Source organism: Arvicola amphibius, chromosome 3 (assembly GCF_903992535.2).
Source record: "Arvicola amphibius chromosome 3, mArvAmp1.2, whole genome shotgun sequence".
Classification (NCBI taxonomy): domain Eukaryota; kingdom Metazoa; phylum Chordata; class Mammalia; order Rodentia; family Cricetidae; genus Arvicola; species Arvicola amphibius.
The window spans coordinates 184,577,485-184,596,590 of NC_052049.1; the positions used below are offsets into that span (position 1 = coordinate 184,577,485).

At 50.9% G+C, this 19,106-nt stretch overlaps 1 protein-coding gene across 1 annotated transcript in view; it reads left to right on the plus strand.

Moving 5' to 3' along the window:
* Nucleotides 1-7,952: 7,952 nt before the first annotated feature.
* The window catches only part of Dlec1 (DLEC1 cilia and flagella associated protein), a 46,450-nt gene continuing 35,296 nt past the window's right edge, over nucleotides 7,953-19,106 (plus strand). The window contains exons 1-6 of the mRNA XM_038322290.1: nucleotides 7,953-8,363; nucleotides 11,733-11,883; nucleotides 15,030-15,140; nucleotides 16,508-16,695; nucleotides 16,828-17,048; nucleotides 17,996-18,074. Of these exons, the coding sequence (XP_038178218.1) occupies nucleotides 7,953-8,363; nucleotides 11,733-11,883; nucleotides 15,030-15,140; nucleotides 16,508-16,695; nucleotides 16,828-17,048; nucleotides 17,996-18,074 (1,161 nt within the window). The remainder of the gene's footprint in view (nucleotides 8,364-11,732; nucleotides 11,884-15,029; nucleotides 15,141-16,507; nucleotides 16,696-16,827; nucleotides 17,049-17,995; nucleotides 18,075-19,106) is intronic.

Here is a 19,106-nt window from a genome sequence, read left to right on the forward strand (position 1 = left end):
GTGGGAGGAGGCTGGGGGGTGGGTCCACGGCCCCGCCCCGCCCCCCGAGCCCGCCAACCGGCGCTTCTCCCCGCCCCTCCAGGGGACCGGGAAAGGACGCAAAGCGGGGGGCCGGGAAACCTAGCCAAGCCCGGCCCGGGCTCTAGCCAGCTGGGTGCGCCCGGGCCAGAAATAGTCAGATTCCTCCTGCTTCCTCCACCGCCGCCACCCACAGGCCCTGTCATTACGGCGGGCTGCCGGCCCCACGCCCTGCCTGTGGGCGCCTCGCCTCTCTGGGGTTGTGGGTGATGCGGGAAAGAATCAGAACCCGGTCTTAGCGGAGACAGGAATCACTGCTTAAGCGGCATTCTGGCTGGGCAGTCCGGGTTTTCTTCTGAGAAATGGGTGCATGCACGCACCCACATTGCGAGGTTTAGGGAGCGTAATATCTGAATTTTTGTCAGGAGGGGATCCCCTCCCTTTTTCTGGGAGACTTCTCACTTCTGGAGGGTTGGAGGGCGCGGGGAGGGGGGGCGCGGGCGTGCGGGTTGTTAAGGTAGGGGTGATAGCAAGCCGGTGCTGGCCTCTCAGTGAGGGAGGAGGCCTGCCATGAGGCTGTCTGGATAAGGGTGCTCTAGTGAACTCCACCCCTGATGGTGAAGGCAGTTAGTGTCTGGCAGGAGTTAGCATGGCTCACCTCAGCCCCTTCTCTTCTGGCACTACCAGGCCTCTTGTGGCTTTGGCCATTACATGTAAAACAGCTGGAAGGGTGAGATTGGGCCTTAGTGAGCCAGGTACCTGATGTTCATGTACCCAAACCCCACAGTGTGTTTGTGTGTGTGTGGGGGGGGGGATCCTTGTTTGGCACTCAGCCGGCGACCTGATGCCCTAGGAAGGCCTCCAGGGTTTCCTTTCCACGAACTGGGGGTGTAGACAGAGCCTGGGAGGGGGAAAGATGAGGAACTCCTTCCTCTGCCCTCCCTCCTCTCCAGATTCTTGAGCCTCAGAGCCTCCCACCTAGATCTCCCATCCTGCCTGGGGGCCTGCCAGAGCCTCTCATCAGTGAGTCAGGACTCCACAATCCAGCTCCTCTCCCAGACCTGAGACGAAGATTCCTGACACCAGCAGTTGGCGTGGCTTCGTCTCCAGCGTCATTGCTCCTTTTTGTCATCCGTGTCTCCATTCCTGGGCTCCGAGCCAGGCCATTATCCAGCACTAGGGCCTCTCCCTCCACCACAAATGACCGTGGTGGGGTTTACAGAAGGGTCGCCCTCTGTGTACTACAGACTCACTTGAAACAGGCCCTTTTCTGGCTTCTGTTGCACACATAGGCGCTAATGTCCCCTCCCTGGCCTGGGGTTGCCAAACAGAAAGGGCATGCTGACTCAAAGCTAGCCCAAGCAGCCAGGTTCTGCCAGAAACGAGGTATGCCGCACCCTGTTCCAAGTGCTGACCTGTAGGATGGCACTCTCTGCCTCTGGACCTTCCCCCCTCCTTTCTCTTCTTCCTTTCTCACAGGGTGGGAGGCCCTCATCTGTTCTTTGCAACTAGTATGGAAGTATTGTAGGTCTGGTGACTGTCTATCTAGCAGGGGAAAGTTCGGACATGTAAGGCTCAGCAAAAGACTTTGTAGTAAAGGGCTGGACTCTGCCTCTCTCTACTCTCAGCTTCCAGGGGCAGCTGTGTGGGCCTTGTCCTGTCTGGGACCCTCGTTTACCCTACTCAGAACCTTCGCGAAACCTCCTGAGACCCTGGTGACTCATAGGGCGCAGTGGCAGGCTTTCTCTAGAGCATAGGGCTTCTGAGACCTGTTCTGTCTAGGCAGAGTTCCAGGCTTTGTCCCACCCCTGAACCCTGGCTGTCCCAGGGTCAAGAGTCTGTGCAAAGGTGGGTGTGGGGGAGGGGCTTCTGAGGTGACTGTGCAGGGGAAAGAGGTCCAGGATTGCAGCCGGCACTGTCAGGAGTCTGTGAGCCCCCACACCATGCCTCACTTGGAAGGTGGGGCATGCACACACATGTGCACTTTATCAGCACAAGAATGCTAAATTTCAGGATGGTCAGGCTCCAGGGCTGGCCTTGTTCAGCTCCATTTCCCCCATGAAACTCAAACCAAGACTAGCCTGGGTGGGTGAGGCCAATGAGGTTTATTCAGTCCCCTCCCAAGTTCAGAACCCAAGTCCCTGAGCATCAGGGTGAAAGGGTTCTTCAAATCTCGGTTCTGCAGTTCCCTGATGTGAGGATCTGAGCAAGTCGCTTTGCCTCTCTACAGCTGGGAGCAACCATGGGCTCTGGGATAAACAGAAGCAGCGGTGTCGAGCCGGTGGCGCCAATGCTTGCCTGCCAAAGCATCTGAACTAGAATTATCTATATGAGCCACAGTCATTCTATAGATGGCCTTCTCTAACATGTGCTGCTGGTCACAGAGGCTCTTGGTCTAAGAGCGCTCTCCTGCTGTCTGTGAAAGCAGGAGCTTCACCTGGGTTCCATGCAGAAGGTCCCCAACCAGGTGCAACTGCATCAATAAGAGACGGGAAGGCCACCTGTCCAAGGAGGCAGTGATGGCAAGGAAGAGTCTTCAGACCATACTGGGCTGACATCAGTCAGGGATACAGGGATCTAGACACCAGCGTGGGCCACGAGGTTGCCATCATCCCGGCAACCACAGGACAGTACAGGGTTCTTGAGGGTTTCTTTTCTTCCGAGATAGGGTTTCTCTGTATAACACTGACTGTCCTGGAACTCACTCTGCAGCCCAGGCTGACCTCAAACTCACAGAAATCCACCTGCCTCTGCTTCCATGTGCTGGGATTAAAGGAGTGCACCCCCAGGCCCGGCCATTGAGGGTTTCTTTTCTCACTGCTCACATCCCCCCCCACGCCAGCCACAAGTAGGTGGAAGGCTTCATGGGTACTGAGGAGAGTGTTCTGTAGCTATCTCCTCTAAACTGAAAAATTCCCTATTGGAAGGAGAGGGAGGGTCTGAGGACTCAGGAAGCTAAGGAAACTTGGAAGGCTCAGGAAGTTACAATCTACAAGGCCTCTTTGAGGTTTCTCTAATCAGGAAACAGACCTGCAGATGGAGATGAGGCTCCGGTGGAGCTGCCTGCATGTTCTTCAGGGTTTTTTAAGGGTGACTCTTCATGCATCCTCATCCAAGCTGGAGTGGGCTTTACGGTGACCCCATTGCCTCTGAGTCACCCGTGCATCTGTGTGTTACCCCAGAAAGCTCACCAGTTCACCACACTAGTCCTGAATGGAGTCATTTCTTTCTTTCCCATTCTCTTTTTCCTCTTTTTTTTTTTTTGGGTAAGTTATTTTTTTTTATGTGTATCGGTGTTTTTCCTGCACGTATGTCTATGTGAGGGTGTCACATCTTGGAGTTATGAACAGTTGTGAGTTGCCATGTGGGTGCTGGGAAGTGAACCACGGTCCAGTGCTTTCAACGGCTGAGCCATCTCTCCAGTCCCTGGAATCATTTCTTTAGTCTGCCATTGGTGCCCTATCTGAGGTGACTAGAAGGTTGGTCGGGTCTCCCCAGAAAAATGTCACATGGCAGGGAGACACAGTCCACCTGAGCTGAAGAGAAGAATGCCCAATCTGAAGAAGGCACTGGAACCCCTGTCTGAAAACTGTTCTACTTGGCTTTGTCAATAAATATTTCTTAAAGAGATTCCTACCATCAATCAAGCATGCGGGGGTAAAAGGTGCCTCAGCCCTTCCATAGCAGGGCTCTCTGCAGGGGAAAGGGGACAGAAGTCCAGCAAGTTTCCAAACGCAGAGAGAAGGCTTAGAGACATGACAGAAGGCGCTGGAGAGAAGGCTTGCTGGCTGAAAGGTTGAGAGCATGTGGTCGTCCTCCGGAGGACCAGGGCTCAGTTCCCAGAACCCACCTCAGGCAGCTCACAATAGCCCAGGACTGAAGGATAATCCGACGTCCTCTTCTGGCCTCTGCAGGCGTCTGCATAAACACAGCTCATGCAGACGTTCACACATGACACACAAATAAAAATAACTGTTTTTAAAGTAGAGCCAACAGGATTGAGGGAGGGAGCTGTAAGGGAAACTGAGGATGAGCACAGGGCTTTGGGCAGGGATCTGGAAGACAGCGCTCCCTTTAGCATTTGGTTTGGATACCTTGGAGGCTTTCAGACCTCCAAGAGAGAATGTCCAGTACAAGGCAGTTCAGGGGGGAGACATGGGGCTCATGATGAAAATCGAGTTACGAGACAGCTCAGCCATTAAAGTACTTGTGCAAACACGAGGACACAAGTTAAGACCCTAGGACCCGTGTAAAACGGCCACATGTGGTGGCACATGCGTGTAATCCCAGTGCTGAGGAGGCAGAGATGGGTGGATCCTTGGGGCTCACTGGCAAGGCAGCCTAGCCTGCTTGAGAGTTCAGGCCAATGAGAGACCCTGTCTCAAGAAACACCGTGATCTCAGGATGGTGGTGCACACCTTAAACCCAGCACTCAAGAGGCAGGGGCAGGGCGACTCCTGAGATTGAGGCCAATATGGTCTACACGATGAGTTCCGGGTCTACCAGGGCTGCATAGTAAGACATGATGATGTGGGATGCCCTTTTGTGAATAAGTTTTATTACCATTGGTTAATAAAGAAGCTGATTTGACCAATAGCCAGGCAGAATAGAGTAAAAGGGAATCCAAGCAAAGATAAAGGGAAAAAGGAGGTGAAGTCTGGGAGACACCAGCAGCAGCCAGAGAAGCCAGATGTGAGGGTAACAAGCATGAGTTTCATGGTAAAATATAAAATGATAGAAATGAATTAATTTAACTTGTAAGAGTTAGTTAATAATAATCCTGAGCTAATAGGCCAAACAGTTTGCAATTAATACTAAGCCTCAAGAGTGGTTATTTGGGAACTAGTGGGTGGGAGAGAAACCTCTAGCTACAACACAGTCTCCAACAAGCACACACATAAACAACAAGAAAACAAGATAAATGGCTCCTGAGGAACAAAAGCTGAAGCTGACCTCTGGCCTCGACATACACGTATACACCTGCACACACACAAACACAGTAAGCACTCACAGTGCTGGTGGGTGTCTACTGTGACGAGCCAAGTGCTAGAATGGACACATGTTAGCGGAGGAATTCTAGCATGTTATCACACATAACTATCAGACAGTGGACAGAGTATGTACAAACATGGGCAAGGTTCCTCAGGATGACAGTGTTTACAGTGAAACCAAAACCAACCAACCAAACAAACAAACAAAACAGGCCCTGTAACTTGCTATAGAGTAAATGAAGAAAGGGCATCAACACATAGCATAGTATTTTGTTTTTTTAAATAACAAAAACTTACTTTACAGATAGAAATCAGTGTTTGTATAAGCAGGAAAAAATAGCTATAGCAATATGGTAATATTCTAATCATTTAGGGAAGAGGGGCTGATGATACTTTCACTAAATTATTAATTCATCCTCAGTCCTGGGGACTGAACCTAGGGTGCGGTGAACATCGGGTAAGCACTCTCCCACTGAACTGCATCCCAGGCATCATTCACTGTTATTTTGAGACAGCATCTTGCTAGGTTGCCCGTGCTGACCTTGAGCCCTCCCTGAAGCCAAAGCAGACACTGAATTTGCTATTTTCCTGCTTCAGTTTCCTAAGTAGCTGGGATGTCAGGCCTACACCACCAGGCCCAGCATTTTCTTTTCTTTGTACACTGTTTGAGGTTTTGTTTTTGTGAATCATGATATTAGAGAATATTTGACATATGAAAGTTAAAAAATAATAATAAAAGAAGGTGTGTGAAACCAGACAGACAAGCTGCAGGCTACAGAAGAGACCACTGAGATGGGCAGACAAGCTCACTGGGTCCCCATGGGGTGGTGACGGGACTCATTCAGACACTGAACAGTTACTGACTGCTCTGCATGGCAGCGTCAGGAGTGGGTACAGCTCAGCCAGGCACTGAACCCTAGAATAGAGGCAGGAGGCTGAAGAGGGGGTGAAGAGGGGAAAAAAGAAAGCCAGGGAAGCCAGTGTGGCAGAGCCACCCACATTAGGACTGCAGTGGCCTTTGCCAACAGAGGGACTGGACATGGTGAGAGACATTGTCTCAGACAGGTCAGCTGAGCAGACAGCAGTAAGATGGGGCATGCAAAGCAAAGGGGTGGAGAGTATTTCTGTGACGGGCTGAGACATCTGCACAGAGAGTGGAGAAACAAAATAACGGTAAAAATCAAGTGTCCTGCCTTCCTGTAAACCATGGGAGGACACCAGGAGCCTCCACAGCGGAGCAGCTGCTAAGGACAGGGCCGCCGTTCTGGAAAGACCCTCCCTTTACAGCAGGGCTGTCACACTCGGGCCATGCACACCCTGCTACCATTCTGCAACTCTCCCATGCAAAGCACTAACATGCACCTTGGGGAACCTGGAAATTGGACAGATGGCCTATTTGCCCATGTTCCTCCCATGTGCAAGCTGCCCTTACCACACATACCAGTGAGCACTAGAGCAGGGAGCTCACGGGACTTTTAGTGGTCCTGGAAACGGGCTTGGGATATCTGGGCAAATACTTCCAGGGTTCCAGGTGCCTGGAGGGCAGGCATGGGCATTTCATCTGGCTGGATGAGCTCTTTACCTGCAGAAAACAATGTAGCAGGAAGAGACCCGAACCTGGGCCTTTCAAACACACCCCTTGACACACACACTCTGCTTGACCTACTGTCCGGATTGAAAGGTCCCTTAAAGAACAGATGGGGGAGCCAACCAAGGGTGGCGGAAATGTCTCAGCTGTGTGGGCGAACATCCTGGGACTCAACTCAGGAAGTGGGTTTGGGGTTGTAAAGCAAGCGCATTCATACCTGAATAGAAAGTGATTATTTCGGCACCTGTGTTAGGCAAGGGTATCAGGAGGTACAGCACTTCCAGCATAGAGTACATACATACATGCAAGCAAAACACCCATATGCATAAAATGTATGATAGTCTTTTAATTTTTTTCTTTTTGAGACAGGGTCTCACTACTCAATCTTGCCTGTCACGGAACTTGCTATGTAGATCAGGTTGGCTTCAGATGCAGAGATCTGTCTGCCTCTGCCCCGAGCACTGGGATTAAAGGTGTGGGCCATCACACCAAGCTAGATGTCAGGCTGTGTAATGGCTGGGGTTCTCCAGAGGAATGGCATCAGCAGAATGAGCACAAATTACAAAGGAGGTTACCAGACTGGCTCAAACACAGTGGCCATCTGTGCCTGGTAGCTGCTTGGTCCTTTGGGCTGATGCCTCAGCAGCCCTAGCCTGGCAGTGAAGAACTGGAGGATTCTTGGAAAGCCACAAAGCAGGTCTCTATAGTAACCTTCAAGACGGCCTGACTCTAAACACAAGCAAAAACAACCAATTGTTTTTTAAGAACGAGTATGTGTAAAGAACTTCTGAGCAAATAAAAGAACGGAAGGAGGCACTTAGTAAGGAAGAAGGCTTTGCAGTCAGACCGGACGAATCCCTTTGTCCTTTAAACTTCATAATAAGCTCACCTTATGAAGGGCAATGCTGGTTGGGAATGAAGAGGTGGCCCAGCCTTTAAGAACCCATATAGTGCTCTGGCAGAGGACCAGAGTTTAGTTCCCAGAACCCGTTCAGGGGTCTGATAATTGCCTATCACCTCCTGGAAATCCGACGCTCTCTTCTGGCCTCCATGGGCAACTGAACTCGTGTACACACACACACACACACACACACACACACACACACACGTAAATCCTTACCAAGAAAAAAAGCGTGCTAGCTGGCACAGTGGCACACACGCGTGTCCAGCACTCGGGAAGCTGAGGAGAAAGCGGTAGGATGGTGCGTTTGAAGCCAACCTAGAATACCTAGAACACGTTAGGAAGGCAAGCCTTTGCGATGACGACACGAATGACGTTTTACTAGAAAAACTAGACGGAAGGGGCGGAGCCGGAAGCAGAAGTGGGCCGCGGAGTCTGCAGCGTCTCCGTTGCCATGGAGCCGGGGAGCTCGGAAGAGCCGCAATCTGCATTTTCTCCGGTCGATGTGTCCCCAGAGACAGTGTGGACATCCACTCCGCACCGGGCCGACTCTGGCACCCCCAGCTGGCCCACCAGGAGGTCCTCCTTGCCGTCCTCGCTCGCCTTCACCGATGGTTTCCAGTACGGCTTCCCCACGCGGTCTCTCCGCGCTGGGTTCCAAGCGCTCCCGCCGCTCCCGGAGCCGCAGATGCTGCGTCTGCGCCCTGCCTCGCTGCGCACGCAGGACATCTCACATCTGCTTGCCCGCGTCTTCCGAAACTTGTACACCGCCCAGGTGATAGGAGAGGACTTGAGTGACAGTTTGATCAAGGCCCGAGGCAGTGAGGATGCTCGCCACGAGGAGTTCGTGGACCAGCTGCAGCAGGTATATAGCGCGTGCTGACTCTCCCTGGATGCGCTCAGGATGCAGCCGTGCCGCCGAAGAGAAGGATACTTTCCAGACTTCACACGTACACATGTAAATCACATCTCCAGCTCCTTTCTCTGCACACATGCACGTCATATGTTGCAAATATAAATGAAACGACTGTAGCAGACAGCTCGATAGCTTTTTCCTTGGCGGTGATGAAAACCCAGTCACCCTCCTCCCTTGGCGTGGCTCTATCACTAACCACGATCGTGGCTGAGGCGTTCCTACCTACATTTCGGATCTGTGGGTCAGCAGCGTGGTTTCCTCCTCTGCACCTCGCTGACCTGGGTCCTCTTTGTTGAGCTTGCCTTTGCCGGCCCAGTGCTGAGGCTTCCTTTCCCAACTCTCCCCTACCTAAGTCTCTCGGTCCTTTTTCTTTTCTGCTCCTTTCTGCCTCCTTCTCTTGCCCCTTACATGACACGTTCCCAGCTTCATTCATTCCTTGCCGAACACATTTATTAACTACCTACTGTGTGCCTTGCTCAGTTCTAGGCAGTGAGGATTCAGTAGCCCCAAGTCCATCACCAGTGGCTTACAGCTCAGAGGTAGAGTGCTTGCCTGGTTAAGGCGAGGCCCTCAACCCCCAGCAATGCAAACAAACAAACAAAACTTTAAAAAGAAAATATAGAAGCTGGTAAGATGGCTCGGCAGCTAAAAGTGCCTGCTGCTAAATTGTGACACCCTCCCCTGAATGTTACCCTCCACTGGCAAGATATTGACAGACTATCTTGGACAAGTGATCGCGGCAGAGTGAGGTCAGGAGTGAAATAGCCAACTCGTTCCATCTCACGCCATCCTTCCTGCGTTGTTTTGTTTGTTTGTTTCTACCCAGGCTTCTGTGGTTGTCCCTGAGTCTTGGGGGGGGGGGAGAGGGAGGAAGGGAGGGAGGGAGGGAGGGAGGGCAAGAGAGAGATGGGGGAGAGGGGAGAGAGGAGAGAGAGAAAGAGAGAGAGAGAGAGAGAGAGAGAGAGAGAGAGAGAGAGAGAGAGAGAGAGAGAGAGGAGAGAGAGAGGAGAGAGAGGACTAGAGAATTCCGACGTTGGCTCGCGACTCAGCAGTCCTGATTCCCCGTTCTCTGACCAGTTATGGAGCTCCGCAGTTACTACAGAGACGAGCCCCCATCTGGTTTTTGAAAGCATTGGGCTCTCTTGACCTGAGGGCTCCACACAGTCTCGTTGGCTGTTGGTCTCTATAGAAACGGTGTGATGATGAAGCACACGCTTAAAACACACCCTCCTGCTTGAATCCTGTCCCCACTGCATAGACTTGTATGACTTCGGGCGGTTTTTTGTTTGTTTCTTACTTCCGTCTGCCTCAGCGGTTTCCCTCTGTAAGAGGAGGGGAAGGTGATGCTGGGAATGGTGGAACACACCTTTGATCCCAGCTCCAGGGAGGCAAAAGCAGGTGGACCTCTGTGAATTTAAGGCCAACCTGGTCTACACAGTGAATTCCAGTCCATATCCAGGGCTGCATAATAAGACCAAAACAAAAGCAAAACAAAAGCAAACAGAAAAACATAACAACAAAACAAAAACTTAATAATGACAAAATCTTCCCTGGATTCTTTTGAGCATTAGGCGAGTCACTTCAGGCTGATTAACTGATGGCTTTGGGTAGGATCTTAGCTCTTACACCCGAGAATTCGGATCTGGGCTTTCTGGAACAGCCCAGTAACTGGACACCCGACTTAAGCACAGAACTTTATGTTCAAGGCTGCCCTGGTTACTGATTTCCCAAGAAGACGTAGCCACCACCCCCATCCTCCGCTGTATCCCCTTCTTCCTCCTTCAAAGAATGGCCCGAGCTGGGGAGGTGGATCAAGGCATTTGCTGCCGAGCCAACGACCCGAATTTTCTTCACCAGGATCCACACTGCAGAAGAGGAGAACTGGCTTCCATAAAGTGTCTTCTGGCATCCCACACACAAGCTCACAGAAGCATCTGTGTGCTCACCAATAGACAGGCAAATGGGAAAGAGATCAGAATGACTAAAAACAAACACCTTTGAGCTCTAGAAAAATCAGTGAGGATGTGCTACTGAGTATTCCCCACCCCTGTGAATACTTTCCTTCCACTCACAAGAATATGGGTAAGAACCCTGGAGGCTTAGCTTGTCAATCTAACTAGTCTCGAAGTTGAAACATATGTTGGGGTAACCAAATTGGACTCTCTCGATGCAGATGCTGTGGCAGAATTTGGGGTTTGCTAGAGTTTAAAAAAAAAAACTAAGATTAAGTCGCAGAACGTGGACTGAGACAGGGGCCCAGTAACTTGGAAAAGTCAGTAGGTCGGGCCTGGAGAGAAGGTTCAGTGGGTGAGAACTTGTGGCACAGTTCAGGTCCCAGCACCCACATAAAACACTGGGCATGGCTGAGTGCCTGCCTGTAACCCCAACACTGTCTATTGTGAAGGTAGGGGGGTCACTGGGAATGTCCATCAAGCCTGCATCCAAGTTCAGCGGGAGACCCTGTCTCAATAGAGTATGGTGAAGGACAATAAACAGAACACCTAATATCTTCCTCTGGCCTCTGCATATGTGTGCACGCACACATATAAACACACAGCATTTAAAAGGTTTCTTTTATTTTTATGTACATGTATGTATGTGTGTCTATGTGAGTGTGAACACGCGGAGTGGGGGCAGAAGAGGATGACAGATTCCCTTGAGCTGGAGTGACAGGCAGTTCTGAGCTGACTGGTGCTGGCGCTGGGAACTGAACTCAGGTCCTCTGGAAGGTCAGCTGCTAACAGCAGAGCCATCTGCGCAGCCTCCGCCATCCCTTATTCTCCTCAGTGCCCGCCAAAGAACACAACAACTTTCCCTGGGTACCATACCACATGACCATGTTTCTCTTAGGGTCAAAATAGCCACGGTTTTATGTACACTAGATGTGGATGCTACAAGAAAGATGCCGTCTCAGATGAGTCCTTTCCAATGGCTTAAATAGACGTAAGAGGCTGGCGGCTGGAGGCTGTTCACTGGCTGTGTGTGATGGAGCAGAGAACAGGGCCTTTCCTGAATCGAGACTTGGGTGGCCTCACTTTGGTGTACCAAAATGGGTCTGCGTTTCACCGTATGGGCAGTGTCTCTCTATTGTGAAACCCAGGAGGCAGTGCCAAGCTTGACTCTGACTGACCACACTAGGAAACTGTCCTTTCCTTCTATTGACCTCGGATTTGACATCCGGTAGGCTGGACCAGAGGGTTTCAATGGTTCTGGAGCTGCCCTGTGCTTGGCTGAAAGCCCTGATGCAGAAGGGCATAGGGTAGCACCACTATGTGGGCTCTCATCAGATTTCTGTGCATTTGAATGCCCACTCGCCAGGTTCGAGCCATCTATAAACAGCGTCTGGATGAAGTTACCATGTTGGAGAAACATATCATCCAGGCTCGTGCACGGGATCTTGCAGAAACAGAGCATGCCACCAGACAGACCGGACTACATGTCCTGGAGACCCCTGTCAAGCTGCCCCCAGGTAAGTGCCCCTGCTTCCCCAGCTGTTGGTGCCGAACTTCCTGCTCTTCTCCGAACATCAGGAGAGCGAGTTGCAGATGTGAGAGCTGATCAGTACAGAACACTCCAGTGTGTTTGGTCTCTCCAAAAGCGCAGGGCTTCCCCTGGGTGGCATTTAACTTTCCGAGCCAGGGACCTGACATTGGCGTGACTCTTGAAGCAGGGGTCCCACTTAGATCCCACCAGTCAGCTCACCATGGCTTCCTCTCTCTGACCTTTCATGCCAGGCTCTCCTGGTAGGCTGGGCTGGCTGGCCAGTGACCCCAGGAATTTACCTGTCTCTGCCTCCCAAGCGCCGGGATTACAATTGTACATCACCACAGAAGCCCAGTTATGATCAGACATCGCCCACTCTGATTTCTCCTCCCCCTGCTAGTAATGTGTTTTCTTTTACTTCAAAAGTGGGAGAAAAAAGAAAAAAAGCTAGGCCATCTTTCCAGACATCATCTGGTCCCTGCATCTCAGGGCCGGGCAGCCAACCCCAGGATGTCTTTCCCCATTTAGTTAACTGGTGATGGAGACATCCTGGAAGGAGAGCCTCAAGAAGTAGCTCACTGGGTGGCGGTGGCGCACACCTTTAATCCCAGCATTTGGGAGGCAGGGGCAAGTGGTCTACACAGTGAGTTCCAGGACAGCCAGGTCTACATAGAGAAACCCTGTCTTGAAAACAAAAAACAGAACACAACAACAACAACAAAAAGCAAGCAAGCAAGCAAGCAAACCAAAAAGATGTGTAGTGGTGGCGGTGGACACCTTTAATCCCAGCACTCATGAGGCAGAGGCAGGTAGATCTCTGTGAGTTAGAGGCCAGCCTGGTCTACAGAATGAGTTCCAGGACAGCCAGGGATACACAGAGAAACCCTGTCTGGAAAAACCAAACCAAACCAAACAAACCAACAAGAAGCAATAGCTTACAGGTGATTTGCTGGCTGTCGGTTTGTTTTGTTTACTTGTTGGTTGATTTTTAATTATTTACACCTAAGTGTCTGTGTGGGTTTAAACACGTGAGTGCAGACACCTCCAGAGGCCAGAAGAGAGTGTCCAGATCCCCAGCAGCTGGAGTGTCAGGCCGTTTGTGGGCCACCAGATGCAACCCTCTGCAGGAGCGGCAAGCCCCCTTAGCCACGCCCTGTCTCCAACCTTGGCTGTTGGTTTTGGATCTGCCTTCAGATGATTTATTGAGAAACTTCTGCTTCCCCTGGCCTCTTCTTCCTTAGCCTGTAATACCCTGTATGCTGTCCTTTTGTCTGCTTCTGCTTCAGGCTCTGGTGGTTAACTTCAGGCCAAATCTCAGGATCCTTGTCAGCACCCATGAGGGCAGAAGCAAGTATTCCTTCTTCACTGGGCGCTGGCGATTGGCCCCCGGGCTTTATGCATTCTAGGCCATGACTCCACCCATGGAGCTACGTCCCCAGCCCCTAAAGGAACAGGTAACACAGCACAGGAAGGCTCCACCCACACCTAGCATTACAGACTTGTTTAAATACAGACTAGCGGCAAGGGTGAACTCTCCCTGAAGACGTGGACTTGGTGTAATGGTGCTAGGCCAGTGGAGGCTCATTGTGTGTAGCAAGTGTGCTGTCCTGTGGATGCCAGCACCGGGGAAAGCTGTGCACACACAGGGCAGAGGGACATGGGAACCATCGGGCCTTCTCTAGCTCCTCTACCGTACCAATCTGGCAGGATGGCTGAGCGGGTAAAGGCACTTGTCCTCCGACCTCCGCACAGGTGCCGTGGCACCTACCTGCGTTCCTCCAACACACAACAAACAAACAAATGTAGCCAAATTACAGTGCAAGTCCTTTTAACAAAAACCTTTCTCTCATGTCCAGAGAGAGATGGCATCTCCCTCACACCGCTTGCCATCCATTTCAAGTTAATGTTTCTAGACACTAGTGTTATAATTTATATATATGTAAATTACATATGTGTGTGCTTACTCTATTTCTTGACTCAACCACAAATACCAACTCCCCTCTGTGAAATGACTTTCTCTGATGTGTCACTAGGCCAGTGGAAGTCAGCGGACACCGTGTTTATTGCTTGCTATAGATTGGGCTCAGCTGTTCTCCATGTGGCTTTTATGCTGGTGTCTGATATGAAGGCACAAGGAAGCTCTTCTCTGTTGATGGCCAGAGTTCACCGTGCAAGCACATCTCAAGCCCTTACCACCATTAGAGTCACAGGTGGAGAGGCAGGAAGCATAGGGAACACCCAGCCACTCAGAACTCTTGCTCAGGGTCAGTGCTAACAATGAGCAACCCAAGACTTCCACCTTCTTCAAGCTGCACTGTACACCCCACTTCGAACAGTGCAATAAATTGTCCCCACAACAATAATTCCCTGCTGCCACATGTGTCTTGGAACATGTCTAAGAACGAAAGGCTACCTGTGACAGTTTTGGGTGCATGTGCAGTAAGGCTAATTGTCCTCGGAGGGAAATTTCCCATGGACCATCTTGCTTATATGCATAATAGGCATACATATGCTAAAAATCAGACACATCATGGGAAAGGACATGCACAATGAAGAAAAGCTTGCATAATCCAAGTCTATCAACGAAAACAGACCCTCTCATAGGATGCCCGCTAGCCATCAGCTCTTCCTCCTGGACTTCATAAAAAAAAACACCCCAAACAATACCAAGCCGCTTGGGCAGCTCAAGTAGCCCTTGTGTGTGTGTCCTGTACTGTCTCTTTAAATAAAACTTTCTGCTTTGCTACTTATGTGTGCTTTCCTAATTCTTTTCCACCAACCCGGAAACACCTGGTCAAGACTGGGTCCATGGGTAACACTGTCTCTAGTGACATTGCAAAGAGCAGGCATACACAGAAGGGTGAAGGACTGGGGCTGAGGTTGCAGCTACGATACTTTGTCTTATGTCATCCTGGACTCCATGTAGAGTAGTTTACCTCAATAACCCCCTGCACAGTTGTTGACCTTGACCGAGCAGCTGAGAAACCTTCGATCGTTATTTCTTAAATCTCAGTTTCATCACAGCTCTAAGAATTTGATGGGGAAGTGGAGGTGTGGACTCCAGAGGCTTGAGTTCAGCTGCTTCTCCCTGGGTCTGGCCTAAACGCCTTTGTCCCGTCCCCTTCTCTGCAGTGAAGACGGTCTTCCGGTGGTGTGTAGACAGCGAGCTGCTGCAGAAACATCGCTTAATCAGCGTAGAGGATTACTACAATGACCCCGTGCCTTTTTGCTCAGCACCCAAAGGTATCTGTCCTCAAACACCGCGGTAGGGTGCAGGGGCATCCCACGGTAGCTGCAGGGGCATGCCGCGGTAGCAGACCCACCTCGGTCACCCTTGCTGCTATTTCCTCATGACTGGCTTTCCTTTCCTTTCCTTTAGTAGTTTAGCATGTTGGGCTGGTCTCGTCTGAGTTGTCTCTTCTTCACGAGCTCAGCACTTTCAAAGTGAAAGTCACATCTCCCCCATATGGGATGTGATGCCCTTGTTGGCTGCCTAGCACCTAGACATCCAAAAATGTTTAGGTGTAGTTGAATGCATCAGCAAGGGGCAGGGTCTGAAGACTCGGGTAAGCGAATGATCGAATTCCTGATTCAGGCAGAATGAGCCAGGGTCTTCTCCACTCAGGAAAAAAGAGTAGCTTTTTCAAATATTGAGAATACAAAGGATGGGCTAGGGGACAGACAACAAGGGAAGGGAAGGGGTGTGTGTGTGTGTGTGTGTGTGTGTGTGTGTGTGTAGGGGTGACTGTGATGCTGGGCCAGCCTCCTCTAATCAGAAGGCAAGCCCTAAGAGTGAATAGGGTAGGGAGCTGTGTGCAGGCTTACACAAGGAGGCAGGCAGATTTTGTAAGAGTCACTGTATAGAGAGCAAGATGTCACCATGAATCCTGTGTGCCAGCATCAGCCCCGTTTAACCGTGCCAGTCTGGAAAGGCAAGCTCCCAGCAGCCCCAGGGCCTGGGACACTGTGGTGATCTGTTTGGAGCTTTGCAGCTGCCCCTGTTTGGGGTGGGAAGATTCAGGTCCAGGGACCCAAGGGTGGCAATAAGAAAAGAGGACACAGAGAGAAAGACAGAACACAGCGGCAGGATCAGCTGTGCCAAGAGGCTGCGCCGTTTAGTATTTTATAGTTGGGTACTCCCCACCTGTCAGGTAAATAAAGATGACACTCACTCCCTGAAGGCTTAGTGGGCCTTGTGTGGAATGTGTGTCTGGGGTGTTCTGTTACATCCTCACCAGCCACAGAGGTCTTCATCCAGCCTTGAGGGCATGATCTTAGAGATATAAAATCTAACATGGTGCTGGTTCCTCACGTGAGGCTTTGGAAGAGCTGCTCACACTTGGGGTATGTGTTTAGTAATGGTCCGCTTGCTTTTGTTAATTAACCATGCTGGAAAACGGAAAGATATTTTAACCCTTAGCTCTGTCTCAAATGCGTGGAATAAGTACCAGGAACTACTCATACGCTGAGTCGTAGCATTCAGTGTTGTGAACACGAACACTCAGAAGAGAATAGGACCCGACGATGGCTCTGGCTTTATGGGGTCTCCTTAGAAGCATCCACTTCCTTGCTGTGGTATAACTAACATGTTTGTTTCCATGGTGCCATAGGCACCTCCATCCCTGGATGTTCAAAACTGACATTTAGCTGTGAGAAGCGTTTGATGCTAAAGGCCGAGCCGGACAGGAACGCTGAAGAGTCCTGCAGGAAGCTTGTTGAATTTGACGAGTTTGAGTACACCACAGACAGCTTGACCTCAGCGCCTAAGGCTAGACAAAAACCCAAAGACACTGTCAAGGTCAGACCTGAATGACGTAGGACAGCGGGTGCAGGGAGGTGGTGGGAAGGGAGTGGTCCCCATGAGCACTGGTTGGCTGTCCCTTTGCTGTCCCCTTGCCTGTTATCAACTGTACTTTCATGGGCTTTGAAGAAGGCCAGCACACCAAAGAACAAGAAGTGGATGAAACACCTCCGGGTGCCACAGAGGGACCTGGAGAGACTGCTGCTCGCCAGGATGGAGAATCGGAACCATTTCCTAAAAAACCCACGGTTTTTCCCGCCTAACACACCGCATGGAGGCAAGTCCCTAATCGTCTCTTCAAGGAGGCCAGCGAGAAGAGGAGGCTCCCAGACTGCGGAGCCCGGATGGAGGTGTGTTCTCCCCTGAGAGTCCCAAGGACTGTGACCCATAGAGTGAGGTGGGAAGGTTCTGTGTGGGTCTAAGGAGGTCCCTAGACTTCGGCAAGTCAAGGCAGTGTCTCAGGGGAACACACACCTTCAGGGCGACCCACAGGTATGGCCTTTGATCCCCAGAGGCCCAGGGTTGTGGCTTTCTCACTATCAAGAGTCAGAAATAGAGGACTAGAGCCCTGGGGCTGCTTTGGGCTTCTTATGGGCATAAGAGTGAACTTGGGCCAGGGAGTCCATAGTCATGTGACCTTTCCACAGTGCACTGGTTACTTTTTTCTTCACTGTGATGAAATACCTAACAAAAACAACATGGGAAAGGAAGGTTGATTTTGCCTCCGGGTTCAGAGCGTTCAGTCTGTCATGGCCAGGAGGATGTGGTAGACCAGAGCAGTTCACTTTGTGGTGGCTAGGCACGGGGAAAGGGCTTGTTCGGCCGGCTTCCTGCCTTTGCCCTTTTCTTTCCGTTTTGTCCCAGCCTGTGGGACGATACTGCCCACATTCACCATGAGCCCTCTCCTCTCAGGTGGTTGTGAGCTGACGATGTGGGTACAGGAAACCAAGCCTGGGCCCTCTACAAGAGCAGGACGTGCTCTTAGCTGCTGAGCGATCATCAGCCCTAAAATATGCTATAATCTGCTTAGTAAACACCAGCCAGCAAACCCGGGGAACAGCCGATCGTGTACACTTTTGGTGGTGTAGATGAGTTACTTCTTTACTTTTCGTTTTTTGAGAGGGGAGTAACCGAGGCTGGCCTTGCATTTCTGGGAGTTCCACCTCTGTGTCCCAGGAGCTGGGATTAAGGGAGCATGCCACCCCTCCACCCATATGAACATATGAACAGAGCAGTCACTGCTTTGTGCGGGTCAGACAGATAAACTCACGTCCTTTCTTCCCCCTCACTCCCACAGTTGTGCGGACACCCCTGTGTTTCTGGCTAAACCGTCAGTTGGATTTTTCACAGACTATGAGATCGGACCAGTTTACGAGGTAGAAATCTTGCTTTACTTCGTGGAATTTCTGAGCCATACACTAGAGATGGGAAAGACTAATGCCCATGCTGTCGCCCGCTTAGGCAGCTGGCCAATGTCAGTTTCCTCTACGGTGTCTCCTCTGGATTATGTTCAGGGAGGCGTACACAGCACATCATTAAGTATCCCTAGCACATAGGACCTTAAAAATAAGTCATAAACTGGGTAAGGCGGTGTACTCCTATCATCCCTGTGCTTGGGACGGGGAGGGGAGAGTTCCATGCCACCCTCAGCTACATAGGATATCAGATGCCAGGCTAGGCTACATGAGACCTTGTCTTAAAGAACAAAACAGGGCTCGAGAGATGGTCAGCAGTTAAGACCACTAAAGATCTTCCAGAGGACCCGCGATTGAATCCCAGACTCCAGGTAGCTCACACTGCCTGTAACTCTAGCTCCGAGGGATCCCAATGTCTCTGACCTCCACAGGCGCCCACACTCACATGTGCACACCCACACATAGACACATGCACATAATTAATAAGTCCTAAAAACAACATATGCATTTCTATGTATATGTGAATGAGAATAGCATGTCTTATAGCTGTGGGCATTTATAAATAAGGAAAGAGGGGAGGCAAGAATGAATTTGTTGATGCTGGATTGTGGTGAGATACAAACATGGATTTATGGTTTAAAAATAGTGTTTAGAGCCGGGTGGTGGTAGCACATGCTTTAATCCCAGCACTCAGGAGGCAGAGGTAGGCGGATCTCCATGAGTTCAAGACCAGCCTGGTCTACAAGAGCTAGTTCCAGGACAGGCTCCACAGCTACAGAGAAACCCTGCCTCAATAGTGTGCAGGCTGGGAAATGACTCGGTGGGTAAGGCGCTGGCTGTGCAAGTGTGAGAACCGGCGTCTGGATCGTCTGCTCCCATGTGAGCAGCAGGCATAGTGGCGCAGGTTGCCTGCTTGCTTTTGTCTAGCCGGCTCCTTTCCTCTACAGTTCAGGATCGCCTGCCTAGGGAAGGCTGCCACCCAGTAGGCCGGAT